Consider the following 14993-nt stretch of genomic DNA (forward strand, 5'->3'; position numbering starts at 1 on the left):
ATGCGTAATGGTAAGAAGCCCATAGGCCCAAATTAAACGCCTTTTTTTTTTACGTCTCCATAGTAGGCCTGCCTCCGTCTCTCTTTAGTGACGTTTTCGCGCATTCCTACCCCTCCTCTGTCTCCAGGGGGACCTCCGCTGTAGGTTCCCTAGTGGAGTCCACTTTCTCTCGGGCGTTCTCCTTCCTTGTCCAAGATGGCAACACTAAGTGTAAACAAAATCGGGTCTGGCGCTGGGATGGATGCCGGGAACAGGCACAGCCGAAGTCCGGCGGGGCCTGTCGTGAAGGTGAGGACAGTGAACCTGAGAGGGCGGGTCCTTGATTTTGGCTTCTGCAGGGATCGAACGATGGAAAACCGAGAGGATCCGTCCTTTCACCCCGCTAGCGCTTCTCTTTCCCCTCCTCTCTTTAGCATCCCCCGAGAATCACTGGAAATTCTCTGGGCAGATTCTCGCAGGCGGTGTTGAAGCAAAAGGGGGGGGCGGTAATTATGATGCCCCGCCTTGTCTATGCCATCAAATCAGATTAATTCACCTTCTTTCTCCCATCTTGATAAAAACGAGTGCTTTAAAGTAATTTCCCACGGATATTTTTATATTTATATTTTCCTCATATGTCTTATGGAGATTCTCAACCATCATGGTTGTCTCATAAGGTGCTTTTTCAAAAGGCAAATAACTGGACTATGTGGTGTTTTTTTTTCCTTGAAGAAGACATGTTGCTTCTCATCCAAGAAGCTTCATCGGTTCTTCATAAGAGCCTTGGTGGCACAGCAGTCTAAAGTGCTGTTAAATAGCACCAGCTGCCTGCAGTTACTGCAAGTTCAAATCTCACCAGGCTCAAGGTTGACTCAGCCTTCCATCCTTTCGAGGTAGATAAAATGAGGACCCAAATTGTGGGGGCAATAAGCTGACTTTGTATATAAAAAAAAAGAACACCGCTTAGGGGGGCCCGAAAGCCCTACTAAACAGGTATATACAAAAGTATGAAGGCTATTGCTTAACGCATTGTAAGCCGCCCTGAGTCTCCGGAGAAGGGCGGCATATAAATAGAACCAATAAATAAATAAATAAATAAATAAAAAATAAATAAATAAATAAATAAATAATAAATAAATAAATAAATAAATAAATAAATAAATAAATAAATAATAAATATTTTCTTCATAGATTGAATGAGGAAAAAGGATAAGTATTCTTGCCGCCAGGGAGGGGGAATACTGTTCTTTCAGGATGATATATTGGATACAATTTAAATGAGTGAAACGCTTCAGGAAAATGGAGTGATGGAGACAGTAATACAATCAGCCCTTTTCAGATGGAATTATTCTTGGCATGTAATTCTTGAAAATGTCTTTCCCCTCACAAATGTAATAAATATAGTCGTCCTCTCAAGTCATTGGAACTATGAATATATGAAGAGAGGAAAACTCCTTAGTAAATTGAGGTTTTTCTCTTTATAGAATAACAATCATTAAAACCTAGATATTATTCCATTCCAAAAGGCAGTATATTTATATCTCTCTTTTTAAAAAAGATGTATCTTAGGATGTTCTTTTGGGTTAAAGGAAAAGTGAACTGAGACTAGTAATTGCAATCCTATATACAGTATATTGTCTCACCTCAGACTAAGCCCCATGTAAACTTGCCTCTGAAAAGACATGGATTCTCCGTGTAAGGTTGTTGAAAAAAACACTTGAACCAAATCTGCTGATCTGATATGCTCTAGGACGTGAGGTGTAAACTCTGTCACCCAGACTGATTGATGTACAGAATAATTGTTGCAGGTTGAGATTGAATTATATCATCTAAACTAAGAGGAAATTGGTGATGTCTTCATTTTCCACTCTTAATTGCATCAGTTTAAACCACATACATAGCCTTAATCATTCAGAATTGAACTTTTTTCCCCTTCCATTTAATTACCAATTCTCTTCTGTTAATTATAGGTTTTGGAATGTGGAGTCTGTGAAGATGTATTTTCATTGCAAGGAGACAAAGTTCCCAGACTTCTTTTATGTGGTCATACTGTCTGTCATGACTGTCTTACTCGACTTCCTCTCCATGGCAGAGCAGTTCGGTGTCCTTTTGATCGACAAGTTACTGAACTAGGTATGGTATTTCTAAACCTTGATACATGGTTTAAGATTTTGCTGTTTAGTAAGTGGAAGAGTAAGTTGAACTCAACTATTTTATTCAGATTATATAGATTCATGCATATGTGTGTGTATATATTAGCCATAAAAGCCAGCTGGGTGACCTTGGGCCAATCTGTTGACCCAAGTACCTGTGAAATCAATTGTAAGATGAGGATTACCTGTATTGCATGTGCCAAGCTGAGTTAATGAAAATCCAAGGAGCTTCATTTTTGCCTATTGTTTGGATCAGAATGAATCAAAGTTTTAATAAGAATCCAAGATGGTAGGCCTACAAGACTATGCAAAGTATATTTTGGTCCAGGATGGAAAATATGTGATGAAGCATTGATTTCACTACTACTGATACTGGTTGATGGGAAATAATTGTATTTGAAACAATTCATTTATTGATGGTTTGTGTTGTTCTCAGTTGCCATTTGTTTTTTTGTTTTTTTGTATTGAGTTTTTAAACCAATGATAGCCAACTAGAGTTGCTTTACAAGATTGATGACTATGTAAAGTGATTAAATAAATAAAAATACAGGACCATATTTCAGTGACAACATGTGGTGATTTCTGCCTTTTCCCCCCAAATAGGTGATTCTGGTGTGTGGGGATTGAAAAAAAACTTTGCTTTGTTGGAACTCCTGGAGCGATTGCAGAATGGGTTAGGTGGTCAGTGTGGAACAATTGAAGAAACTATTGGCCTATCTGGAGAGGTAATAATAATTCATTTTATTTATTTTATTGTCACATTCAGAGGAGTGTATTCAGATACCTTGATTTATTTATTTTGATTATTGATTTATTTTGTTGATTGATTGGTTGATTGATTGATTATGTGCAATCACATCAATGTTAGTCCTAGTGAGCACATAGAGTTTCTCCAGGTGGATCCCTCCCTTGGGACTGCAAGGCAATCCTTGCAGTCCCAATTGCCATCATTAGCCAAATCCCATAGTCATTAACTGAGGCAACTCCCCACAACCAAAGTCAATGGGGAAGCCTGCAGGAAATTGAAAATCTTAGGCCTGCAGGCAGGTAAGTAACTGCTACAGGGTGATGGAGGAGGCCAGGATTTGTGGGGAGAGTATGTATGGATCCAAGGGGATACATAAGGGGCTTGGGTCAGGGAGGGGGCAAGGAAGGGTGCATAAGAGGGTGCAATTTGAGAAAGGTGCATGAGGGTGCAAGACGTGTGCATCAAGAATGCGATGAAGTGGCTGTAGGTCAAAGAGTATTTTTTGCTAAGTTGAAATACAATCTATTGGAAAGTTCACAAGGAATGCCTTTTATTAGGCAAAGGTAATGTTCTAGTGGAGACCCTATATAAAAGTGTTAAAACATAGTTGCAGTAACTTATTCTTTAGCTATGTTACCTTAAAAATGGATTATTACAATGTATCTTGATTGCGTTGCCTTGAATCTATCTCAGAAACACAAGTTAATGCAAAATGTACCTGCCAGAAAATGTGACTATCTTGCACCCATTTAATATCAGCCACTTTAGCTTCTAATTTCATTTCAAGAATGATTTTAAATTATAGCAAAGTACCTTTGAATAGGATTGTGGAACAAGTGGCTCTCCATATGTTCCTTAGTTACCACTTTAGCAGCCCTATCCAGTGCCATCAATGGTGAGAAATTCTGAGAATTGTAGTTGAGCAAAATTGTTCTTTACCCTGTTTTAATTGGATAAATGCTTTGGAGCCACATTTTCTAAACAAGGCAATCCTGCCCATTTTTCTTAAATTAATGTCAAGTGCTCTACTCCAGGGGTCCTCAACCCCTGGGCTATGGACTGGCACTGGGCTGTGGCATGCCAGAAACCGGGCTGCGCAAACAAGCGAAGCCCTATCCGCTGGATGCAGGCAGTACACGAAACCACGTCCCCTCCAGTCCATGGAAAAACCTTTCTCCATGGACCAGTCCCTGGTGCCCAAAATGTTGAGGGCCACTGCTTTACTCTTATTTGGTCGTTAGAACAGCTAGATTGGTGAGAATGAAGGACAGGATTTTTTTTTTAGTAATGGTCTCTCAAGTTTCTTTCTCTCTGCATCTTTCTACATATAATAAATCTGGTACTTGTTTTTCAAGTTTTTGAAAAACAAATTAAGACCTGGTCTGTCTTAAATATATTTGTAGGGGTTCATCTCAAAAAACTTAAGATACAAACATTTAGATTTTTTTAAAAAACCGCTGTTCTTTTCTTTATTTTTAGTGCATCATCCGATGTGATGAAGATGACACTCATCTGGCTTCTGTGTACTGCACTGTTTGTGCTACTCACCTGTGTACAGACTGTTCCCACCTTACACATTCTACAAAGACACTAGCAAAACACAGACGTGTGCCCCTTGCTGATAAGCCACATGAAAAGACGATGTGTTCTCAGCACCAAGTGCATGCCATTGAATTTGTGTGCTTGGAAGAAGGTTGTCAGGCCAGTCCTCTTATGTGTTGTGTTTGCAAAGAATACGGAAAACACCAGGGTCATAAAGTAAGTTTCATTTTTGATTTCCATCTGTGTTAATAGCAATAGCAATAACACTTAGACTTATATACCGCTTCACAGTGCTTTACAGCCCTCTCGAAGTGGTTTTCAGAGTCAGCATATTGCCCCCAACAATCTGGCTCCTCATTTTACCAACCTCAGAAGGATGGAAGACTGACTCAGCCTTGAGCCAATGAGAATATAACTGCTGAACTGCTGGTAGCCAGCAGAAGTAGTCTGCAGTACTGCATTCTAACCCACTGCACCACTATGGCTCTTAATACATGACTGACTGAGTGGGTAATATGTAAATGCATTCCAATAACATCACTTTAAAGTTGCTTGTCTGCAGTAATATGGTGGGATGTCTATGCACGAGTGTTTGTAATTTTATTGGAAATGCTGTTTGTATACAGTGCTCATCTTGTTACTCTGTAATATTTTACAAGCAACCAATCTGTATAAAAAATCCTTTTTAAAGCTTAAATCAAAATCAGAAAACTTTTAGAAAAGTAGATTTATTCTTTAAATTTACCATCTCCCTTTTTATTATCTTCAATCCAATGGGATATTGGAAATAATTTATGACAAATGCCTTGAGATTCTTTCTGTCTGTTGATAGGATCACACTCCAAAAACTAAAAAAAATGGGACCAAATTTGGTGTGGGAGGAGAAAACAACAAAAGATTGAATTGGGAAATGTAGAAAAAATTACAGAAGGCGTTTTCCCAACGCAATCGTTCAGGAAAGCCAGTTGGGTGGCAGCTTGAAATGTCTCTGCCTATTCCATTCTAAGCCCTCTCTCTCTTTGTCCTTCATGATCTACAGTGGAATATATGCAACTTCCCCTGTGCTTCACAGTGTGTCCATATACCCCAAAACATAGCTACAACACAAGAGAACAAAAACGCTCAAATACAGAATATCACTAAACAAAAGATACAGACTCCTGATGCTGTTAAAGCTAATGCTGTTAAAGAATTTGGAAAATACGTTTTCTCATATCTGTTGCATTCTATGTTTTTGTAAGCAGAATGTCCAACATTCTGTTTCCAATTTTATAATGGGTGAGAAATGGAATGCAGATCAGGAGAATTTTAGGAAAGGATGTTCTTTACTTTGTTTGTTTTTCCTTTAGCACAGTATTTTGGAACCAGAAGCAAATCAGATCCGCGCTTCCATTTTAGATATGGCTCACTGTATAAGAACTTTCACAGAAGAAATCTCAGATTATTCTCGGAAACTAGATGGAATTGTACAACAAATAGAGGGAGGAGAACAGCTCTTCGAAGATGGTATAGGAATGACCCATACAGAACATGTAAGCAATGTTGTAGTTTCTTCAATTTATGCATAATCTTTATTATAAATTCATTTCCTAATTTTAGATTTGTTTTGGAAGTACTGATATGTCACATGCTACAGTAGTTACATGATTTATGAACTTTTTTGTGCCCCCTTCCAGTAAATAAATTAACACCAACTATGGCAGACACCCAAAAAGTTGATAAAGTTCTTACAGGAACTTTTATCTGTAGGATAAAACAGATGTCAAGAGCATTAAGGGGATAATTGATTATGGAGAATTTGAAAACATAATGAAAAAACATCTGGGATGCAGATAACTCCTTTAAAACTAGGGCAAAGGCACATTCAGTGGTATTTTCATTCATTTCTTTAAACAAACTTGAAAAAAAAACCTTTTTGTGCAAATGCATGGCAGAAAACTATTTTTTTGTTTTTTTTGATTTCACTCTGCTCTAATGTTTTAGCATTTTTAACATTGGAGATATAACACATTGTGAAATCTGAAAGTCATGCATTTTGGGTTTTTTGTACAGTAATACTAAAAACCTGCTGCTCTTAGTGTTTTATTCTTTCCTCTAAATAATGCAGGAATGTCACAATTTAAAAATGAACACTCTTCTGTAGCAAGTGATGATGTATATGGTTTAGCTTACACCAGAGGGAAGTACTATTCAAGACAAAAACTGCTTTAGTATAATTGTAATGCCTCGGCAGCCTTTCTGTTTGATTTTGTAATCTCACTTCAGGTTCCAGGCACTGCAGAGAATGCTCGGTCATGTATCAGAGCCTACTTTTCTGACCTTCACGAGACTCTCTGCCGCCAAGAAGAAATGGCACTTAGTGTGGTAGATGCACATGTGCGAGAAAAATTGATCTGGCTTAGGCAACAGCAAGAAGATATGACTATCTTGTTGTCACAAGTTTCAACAGCATGTCTTCACTGTGAAAAGACTTTACAGCAGGTAGGAAATCAATACTATAACCAAAATCAATATTGGGACAGGTGTGGATATATCTATCTATCTTGAAATGCCAACTCTCAGATACCAATATTGTACAATTTGTAAATAATAAAGATTGGACAAATTGCATTCATTCTGTTACAGATTCTGTTACTGAATTATAACTTGGCTTTACTGAAAATCTTTACTTCATAAATAGCAGTGGGAGACAGGATCCTCCAGACAAAAAGCATAACAAAAATGTCGAAGGAATCAAAAATGTCATAAGCAACTGGTTGAAGTCAAATTCAAATTAAAACTTGAGTTTTATTCATGGTTTGTTTTTTATTAAAATGTCTTGAGACCCCACTTCTAAAAAGTGATATAAATATCTAAGAAAACATATTAGACCTGACTTGGAGGTATAAGCATCGGCATCTGCAGTACATTACAGTAATGTTGGATGGAACATAGGTTGTGGTATTTGTGTGATGACCTCATTACAGATGTCATTTGCCTCTGTGGATTCCCATGGGTAAAAGTGTTTATGGAGGATATTAAACTTGATTATTAAAACATGTAATTATTCAACATATAACGCATTGTAAGCCACCCTGAGTCTCCAGAGAAGGGCAGCATATAAATCAAATTAAAAAAAATAAATACCATTGTGTCCAAAATGTATAAAAGAAGTAAACTAAAATTAACTGGTTTGGTTTTCTGTTTAAGAAATTAGTTAAAAACATTTTGAGTATTGAGCAATTTGCTTGTATTCTTTCAACTGAATAAAATATAACTTGTTTTCTTGTTTCTAGTAGGGTGCTGCTCTGATCTTTAAGAGACAAAAGTATTTATAAACAATGTACTGACTTCATAGTTTTTTATATTAATGTATTACGAAAGAGTTAATATTTATTTCTGTTGCAAAATAATTTTAATCTAAATCTGCTAGCGTTGAAGTTCCATTTTTTAAATATGCTTTTCTTAACCAGTTTTGCATACGGATCTTTTCTTGCTTTGTTACAGTAATCTAATCCATCAGAAAAAAAATGTATTTATACAACAGCATTAAACAATTATTATAAACTCAAAATTTATAAGCATAGCTGTGAGTTGTATGACGTTGGTGATATATGGAAAGAAAGGAGGAAGAACTACATATATTATAAGCAAAGCAATTTCAAAAATTTAATGTTGCTTGAAAGTCTTTTTGATAAAAAGGCCATGAAGAAAAGTCTGATTCAGATGTTGACAGATAATGCATATCTGTTGTGCAAATCAGGACAGATATCTCCTATGTAGTATAAATTCTATGTTATATTAAGCCATGAAATTAAATGTTTGGAGCGGGGTTTTATGTTCAGAGATGGGCAATATTTCAACAATTGAGAGTCCGCCTTCCAAAGGCCATCTGGTTACCTGTTGATTGTGATTCACATTTCATGATCACAACAGATTACTGCAGTGCTCTTTTTAAGGAACATTTGAATAACTATTCAGAAACTGCAGTTAATGCAATGTGCAGCAGCCTGCACAGGTGGGTGAGAGTCACTGCAGCCATGTAATACTTGAATTGTGACTGCTGCATAGACCCGTGATAGGTTTATAGAAAGAATTCAAAGTGGCCTTTGAAGAACTATGTGGTTTGGTTTCCAGATGTTCACCTCTCTCAAGACACCTGATTTGTGTTATATATACCTTGGCTCTAAGATGCTTAGTTACCAGTATGTGGGAAGTAAGACTAGTAGGGGCCCAGAAGCCATGTTTTTCTGTGGAGGTATCTTGTGCAATAATACCATCCCACCAGAGATTTGATCAGCATTTAACTTGAAATTTTTATGTAAGTCTGTGAAGTCAGAATTCTTTTGTAGGACTTTTGAAATGTAATTGTGGTTGTTATTAGGTTGGCTTTAGTACTGGATTGCATTTTTATTGCTGTTCCTGTTTTTTGTTTTGTTTTTTTACTGATCAATATCCTAATTTGCAGTTTTATTGAATATATCATTTTAGTTGTATTGTAAACCTCCTGTTCTAATTATTTTTCCATTCTCCTTCACCATCATCTCCTTACCAAAATGAGCAAAAATGTGTTTTCCACTTATTTTAGGTGGGGTTGGGATAGGAATGCAACTGAAATTCAACCATTCTATTGCCAAATGTTGGCAAAATGATTTGAGGGCCTGCGGGCCAAAAATAGCTACCATGCAAGGACTGTGAATTCACCCATCTTGGAGCAATTTCCCATTGTTATATGTTGAGAACGCTAATATTTAGATGATTCTGTGCTTATTACACAATTAAATTTAGCTTCCCTTTTTAGGATGACTGTAGAGTTGTTTTGGCTAAACAAGAGATTACAAGGCTTTTAGAAACATTGCAGAAACAACAACAACAATTCACAGAACTTGCAGACCACATTCAACTTGATGCTAGCATTCCAGTTACTTTTACAAAGGTATAGTTCTTTTAATCTCTAGGTTAAAGATTCAGAACATGAGTTTGGTTCTTATTCTTCTCCCACTAACAACTTAGGCAACTTTGAAATAGTCTGCTGTATGGTACAAGAATCTATCTATTTGGGATAAGATGAAAACTACAATTAAAAGGTTAATTTGGTTCATGATCTGTAGCTAAAAGTGGAACCTGGGACGTTGAGTTCCATTCATTCCTTCTGTTTATGTTCTATCCCAGATGGAACAAAGAGCATATTGACTGTCGCCCTCCATGAGCCAAGTAGTTCTCAAGCTGTATTTGGTTGAACCGTTGTTTGCTAATGAAAGACTGCACAGCTTTTCATTTGTATAGGTCTGACAGTGGGTATATTCATGAACTTCAATAGGCATTGACCTATCTATTTAAACTATTGTTAGGAAAGCAAAACATTAGTTTGATTTCCAGTGTTGTAATATATCAAATATGGAGTCTTCAACATTAATCATCTTTTACAAATCATCTTTGTAACATTATATGTTACAGGTTCAGGACAGATAGCCTTTTGGGTGGAAGACTTGGTAGTAATAGCTGGAGAATTCTTCAGGACAGCACTGAAGGAAAAGGCAATTGTAGTCAGGGTCATACACATAAATGGCCAGTTACTTCTCCCTTAGTATAGGTGCATACAAAATTGCACACTCGAATGGGTTTTAAGAATGTTGCTTTCTATCCCCTACTTAACAAATGCTTCCATGCATAACTATATGCCCATATATATATGCATATTCACCCCACCACTACCACAGTTGTATTTCAGCCTCCTTCGTCTTCTCTAACAAAGATGATTAGTGCAGTTATTTTAAAAATTGTTCCTATCTACCACAATATGGGCACCACATCTCAATGTATTTCCAAAACTAGAGATTTGTAAAATACTGGTCAATGTTGCTTAAAAAACATCAAGTTGTTAAGGCCTGAGGATGTTGACAAGATATTTAAATTACTTTCTCAACCCTCAATTCCTGACTTCTATAACAAAAGGGTTAAGACATTTGGCTGACATATAAGAATGCCTTTAAATGTTAGCCTCTAAAATGAGCAAACCTCTTTTTTTCTCTACTGCAGGACAACAGAGTACACATTGGACCAAAAATGGAGATTAGAGTGGTGACCCTTGGATTAGATGGAGCAGGCAAAACTACTATTTTATTTAAATTAAAACAAGATGAGTTCATGCAACCCATTCCAACCATAGGTAACTAACAGAGATTTTAAAAATTGTGACTTTCTTGGGTATGTTTTGTTAGGAATGTATAATTAAAGTTCTTTTACTCTCTTAGGTTTTAATGTTGAGACAGTAGAATATAAAAACCTGAAATTCACTATTTGGGATGTAGGTGGCAAACACAAACTGAGGCCTTTATGGAAACATTATTACCTCAATACACAAGGTAAGAATACAATGCTTTGTGACTTAATTATTTTAAATATAATTGTATCTCTCATTCAAAGGTTTTGGTAGTTAATGTGAAATAACTTCCATGGAAATTCATTTAACTTCAAACTATAAATATTTAAGGTGTAGATGATGTTTATATTTGTTTTGCTTATAATTTCTGGGGGATTTACAAAAGTCTCTAAATGATAATGGGATTGTTGTTTAATTAATTATATCCCACATATCATTTACAGAAATCTATGCAACTTTTAGCAAATAACAGTAAAAGCATTTCTCTGAAAAGCAGAAACATAAAAGACAATACAGCAACAGCAATAAAAAAAATTAAGAAAGATGATATACTAAAGACCCTCCTCAGAAGGAAGAGTTTTCTCTTACTTTTGAGGAAGTAAGAGAGATCTTCATTGGACTGAAATTTGAGAATCTACGTGCAATCACTGAAAGATTTTTCTCTAGACCTTAATCATGTGGGAAATACCAGAAGGGCCTCCAAAGATGATCTTGGTAGAGAGGTAGTTTCATGAGGAAGAAGATAGTCCTTTTTGATAGCTTGATCTTATACCATTCAAGGCTTTGAAAGTCATTGTTAATATTTTGCATTGTTTTGAGAATTAAATTGGAATTTAGTACCACTGTTTCATATGTTCCTTATATGGAGTTCCTATGAACAGATGAACTGCAATATTCTGAACTAATTATAGTGTTCCAATAATTTTCATAAACAGTCTTATACAGCATAATGCAAAAATCCATAGAAGAACATGTGTCACTATGATGAAACTGCAATTACCCATATTACAATTTCAATTGCAAGTAGCCCTTGATTAACAATAGTAACTGGGTATGTAGCTTCCATCGCTAAGTGGTGTAGTTGTTGTAAAGCATGACATAAAATGACCATATTACTTAGCTGTGGCAGTTCCAGCAGTCCCGGTTACTGTTGTTAAGCAAATACTATGTTGTTAAGTGATGATCTCATGTGATCGTAATTTCTTACTTCTTGCCTGTTTCCCCATTGACTTTACTTGTAGGAAGCTGGCAGGGAAGGTTGTAAATTGTGATCATGTGACCACAGAACTCTGAGGACTTTGAGGAACAGATATAACAAATATATATTCAACACCATTGCAAATTTGGTCACTGAACAAGTGTTGTCAAATTAGGACCATCTTTAATACTTGAAACATTGGGTTTGATCTATGATTACTTCTCCATGAATTTAAGTTTCTTCTCATGGCTGAACTGGATCCAGCAGAACTTCCTGTCTCTACTATTGCCACACACACAGTGGAATAGAGAAATATAGATATTTTCACAGATTTTTTTCATCCTCTTAGTGCTATCCTATTTGGAGCCAATTTTGTTAGATAGAATAAGCAGGTCATTAAAACCACTTCCCTGCATTCCATTTGCTGGTTCTTCAACTAATAAAGTTTACTTTTGCGTAACCCTGAAAGCTATTTCTAAAGTTTTCTGGTGCCGCATAGGAGGCTGCATTTTTTTGTGTAATATATGAGTCTGCTTCAAATAGATACCAGTTTGGAAATTTGTACTAAGCCCTAGCTTTCAAATTAAATTTAAAATTTAATCCTCCTCCTGACCTCAAAAAATAAAATTTTAGTAGGAAGAAACAAATTCATAACAAATATAATTGCACAATTGTTCTTTTCTGTAGCCGTGGTCTTTGTCATTGATAGCAGCCATAGAGATAGAGTCAGCGAGGCACACAGTGAACTTGCCAAACTATTAACAGAGAAGGAGCTGCGTGATGCATTGTTACTGATCTTTGCCAACAAGCAGGTAATATAGCCCATTGGGGGTTTTTTTTCTGCTTCATTTCCATTGTTTTCATTTTGGCAGTATAAAATAGGAGAAAATACAGAATAAATCAAAAACTGTTGCAATTTAAATGACAATCCTTAAAAACACAATAATCAATCAATAAAAATAAAATAAGTATTAGATTATTCTATTAAAAATAATCTTTTTGCCACAATTATTTTATCTATAGCTTTCACTCAAAACTCGGTCTTCACTTTCATTCCTTCTCTACCTGAGTGGCCAAATGGGATGCCATCTGTGAGGAGGATGACTTTCTGTTTTCCTTCTTTCTCTTTCTTCAGTCCATCAGAAGATGGATTGAGAGCAAAATAACGCTTGGGTAGGGCAGAACAAAAAGGAAATTCTGTCTATCTCCATTCACTGAATACCAAGTCAATCCTCCAAAGTGCTGGTCTTTGTGTTAACATGTTATATTATCAATAAACCACACTAAAGGCTGATAAGAACCTATGTTAGCCCGTAATTAGTAGAACTAAAAATAAATTTTGCTTTCTAACACTAGTGTTTTTTTTTTTTTTTTTTTGGCCTACCCCTTTGTAGTTATCTCTGTCTGGTTTCTTGTGTTGACTTTATTTTTTCCACTTATTTCTGCAAATGGTTGGAAATTAAAGCAGGATCCTTAGCTGAAAGTTGCTTGGACGGATCTCTCCCTAATAAAAGTTGAGATGTGTCTTTTCTCTCCTCAGTGTCCTAAATGCATTTCCCCTCCCTATTGTGCTACATGTCCAAACTGAAAAAACCCCCACCATATTCTTAAATAAGAACATTTACTTTTAAACTATTATCTGTCTGCATACTAATGCTATGGGGCTCTCTTTACAGGATGTGCCAGGGGCACTTTCAGTAGAAGAAATCACAGAATTACTGAATCTCCACAAACTTTGCTGTGGTCGTAGCTGGTACATTCAAGGCTGTGATGCCCGAAGTGGCATGGGACTTTACGAAGGACTGGATTGGCTTTCAAGGCACCTGGTAGCTGCAGGTGTACTGGATGTGGCTTAAGAGAGCCAGTAAGCATAAAGATCAGTTGTTTATTTATGTGAATTGATATGGTCAGATATGAACTTCATGTAAACCTGTTACTCCTTAAAAACATTTTGTTGGAATGCTAGACTGAAGCACAGTGTAGGTATAACTTGTGTAAATTACAGTAACCAAATAGAGTGATATAATGTATTTGTGGGAAAGGTGCCTTAATTTCTTTTAAAGAAATTTGAACTGAGGATCTTCAGCCTTCCCTATTAAACATCCTTCTCTCAGGACTTAGCATCTATTTAATTTCACTTCTTTCAGTGATGGCCTTGCTGCATTCACTTGCTCTCTCAGATTTGGGTGCATGTATAACCATTATTTCATATTACCAACATAGTTTACTATATATTAATTGAAGCAGGAACTGACTGCACAAATGCTTGGTTCTAGTTAATAGCTCTTGCTCTTAAAATTCAAGCCCATATCTATGCTAGTATACTCACAACAGTTTTCCACTTGTGCTATAGCCTTACTATTCCTTTTATGTATTTCCTTTATTCTTAATTTAATCATTTTGGATGCTGCTTTTGAGGAAACTCTTCTCTGATATTAAATAATTACACATTTTTGCACATATTTAGGTAAAATTTCCTATAAGCATAGGATTTTTTTTGTCTGTATCTTGGAAAAACTGTTGTACTAATCAGAGACTTATTTATTACTGTTATTATTCTGCAAATGTGGCTTACAAAGTATACATTGAGGCTGCCTCTAAAATTGCATTAATACGACACACACACATCATATTAATTTTTAGATACATTTAGAAATTTCTAATGTACAAATATTCCATCCATTCAGAGTTAAGAAAGCGTTAAGTAGAATATCTGAGATGTGAAGTTATTCCAGGACCTGTTTATAAATATATTGTGTATTTTAATTGCACACGATCTGTTGATTTTTTAACTTGTTGAAATCATATAGACTATTTAATTGTGGTTAACTTTTCACGCATACATTGCTTTACTGGTATGCTTTTGATAAATTATGAGCAGCCTTAAAAATGCAGAAATAAATAACAGTACTGAAATAGGACCTCCACTAATGTAGTTGAGATGAGAAGTTTAAAAATTAATAGGGCAGGTTGTAGCAAAAATTGAAGATTCAGCAAACCATTTGTTCAACTCTAGAAAGGGTAGGAAATTTTTGCCCAGAAAAAAAAATGGATTCTAATAAAAATGGAGAAGAAAATGAAGGCAGTCTCTTGAATATTAAAATAATAACTTAATTATTAACAATTATTAATTATTTACAAAGATGTCAAAGTTACACATTCTCACTATGAATTGTGGGAAATGTATCAGCCCATCCAAATATCAGCTTAGATAAAAAGTGTCTTGACTGC

General features: G+C 35.9%; 1 protein-coding gene across 1 annotated transcript; it reads left to right on the forward strand.

Moving 5' to 3' along the window:
- The first annotated feature begins 175 nt into the window (after positions 1-175).
- On the forward strand, positions 176-14284 carry TRIM23 (tripartite motif containing 23). The gene is made up of 11 exons (XM_070938855.1): positions 176-288; positions 1950-2112; positions 2736-2857; positions 4360-4638; positions 5772-5954; positions 6688-6903; positions 9203-9337; positions 10441-10570; positions 10656-10766; positions 12450-12574; positions 13439-14284. The coding sequence occupies exons 1-11, from the start codon at positions 196-198 to the stop codon at positions 13616-13618; spliced, it is 1737 nt and encodes a 578-aa protein (XP_070794956.1). The 5' UTR covers positions 176-195; the 3' UTR covers positions 13619-14284.
- Positions 14285-14993: the final 709 nt, after the last annotated feature.

Source organism: Pituophis catenifer, unplaced genomic scaffold, assembly GCF_029215685.1.
Source record: "Pituophis catenifer annectens isolate HBS135680 unplaced genomic scaffold, rPitCat1.0.hap2 SCAF_2, whole genome shotgun sequence".
In the NCBI taxonomy this organism is placed as follows: Eukaryota; Metazoa; Chordata; class Lepidosauria; order Squamata; family Colubridae; genus Pituophis; species Pituophis catenifer.

Bases quoted from the DNA above. Each gene is read 5' to 3' on its own strand.
- TRIM23 (XM_070938855.1), top strand. From the start codon at position 196: ATGGCAACACTAAGTGTAAACAAAATCGGGTCTGGCGCTGGGATGGAT. The intron at 289-1,949 runs GTGAGGACAGTG...TGTTAATTATAG, and splicing joins CGGCGGGGCCTGTCGTGAAG to GTTTTGGAATGTGGAGTCTG. The intron at 2,113-2,735 runs GTATGGTATTTC...CCCCCCAAATAG, and splicing joins TCGACAAGTTACTGAACTAG to GTGATTCTGGTGTGTGGGGA.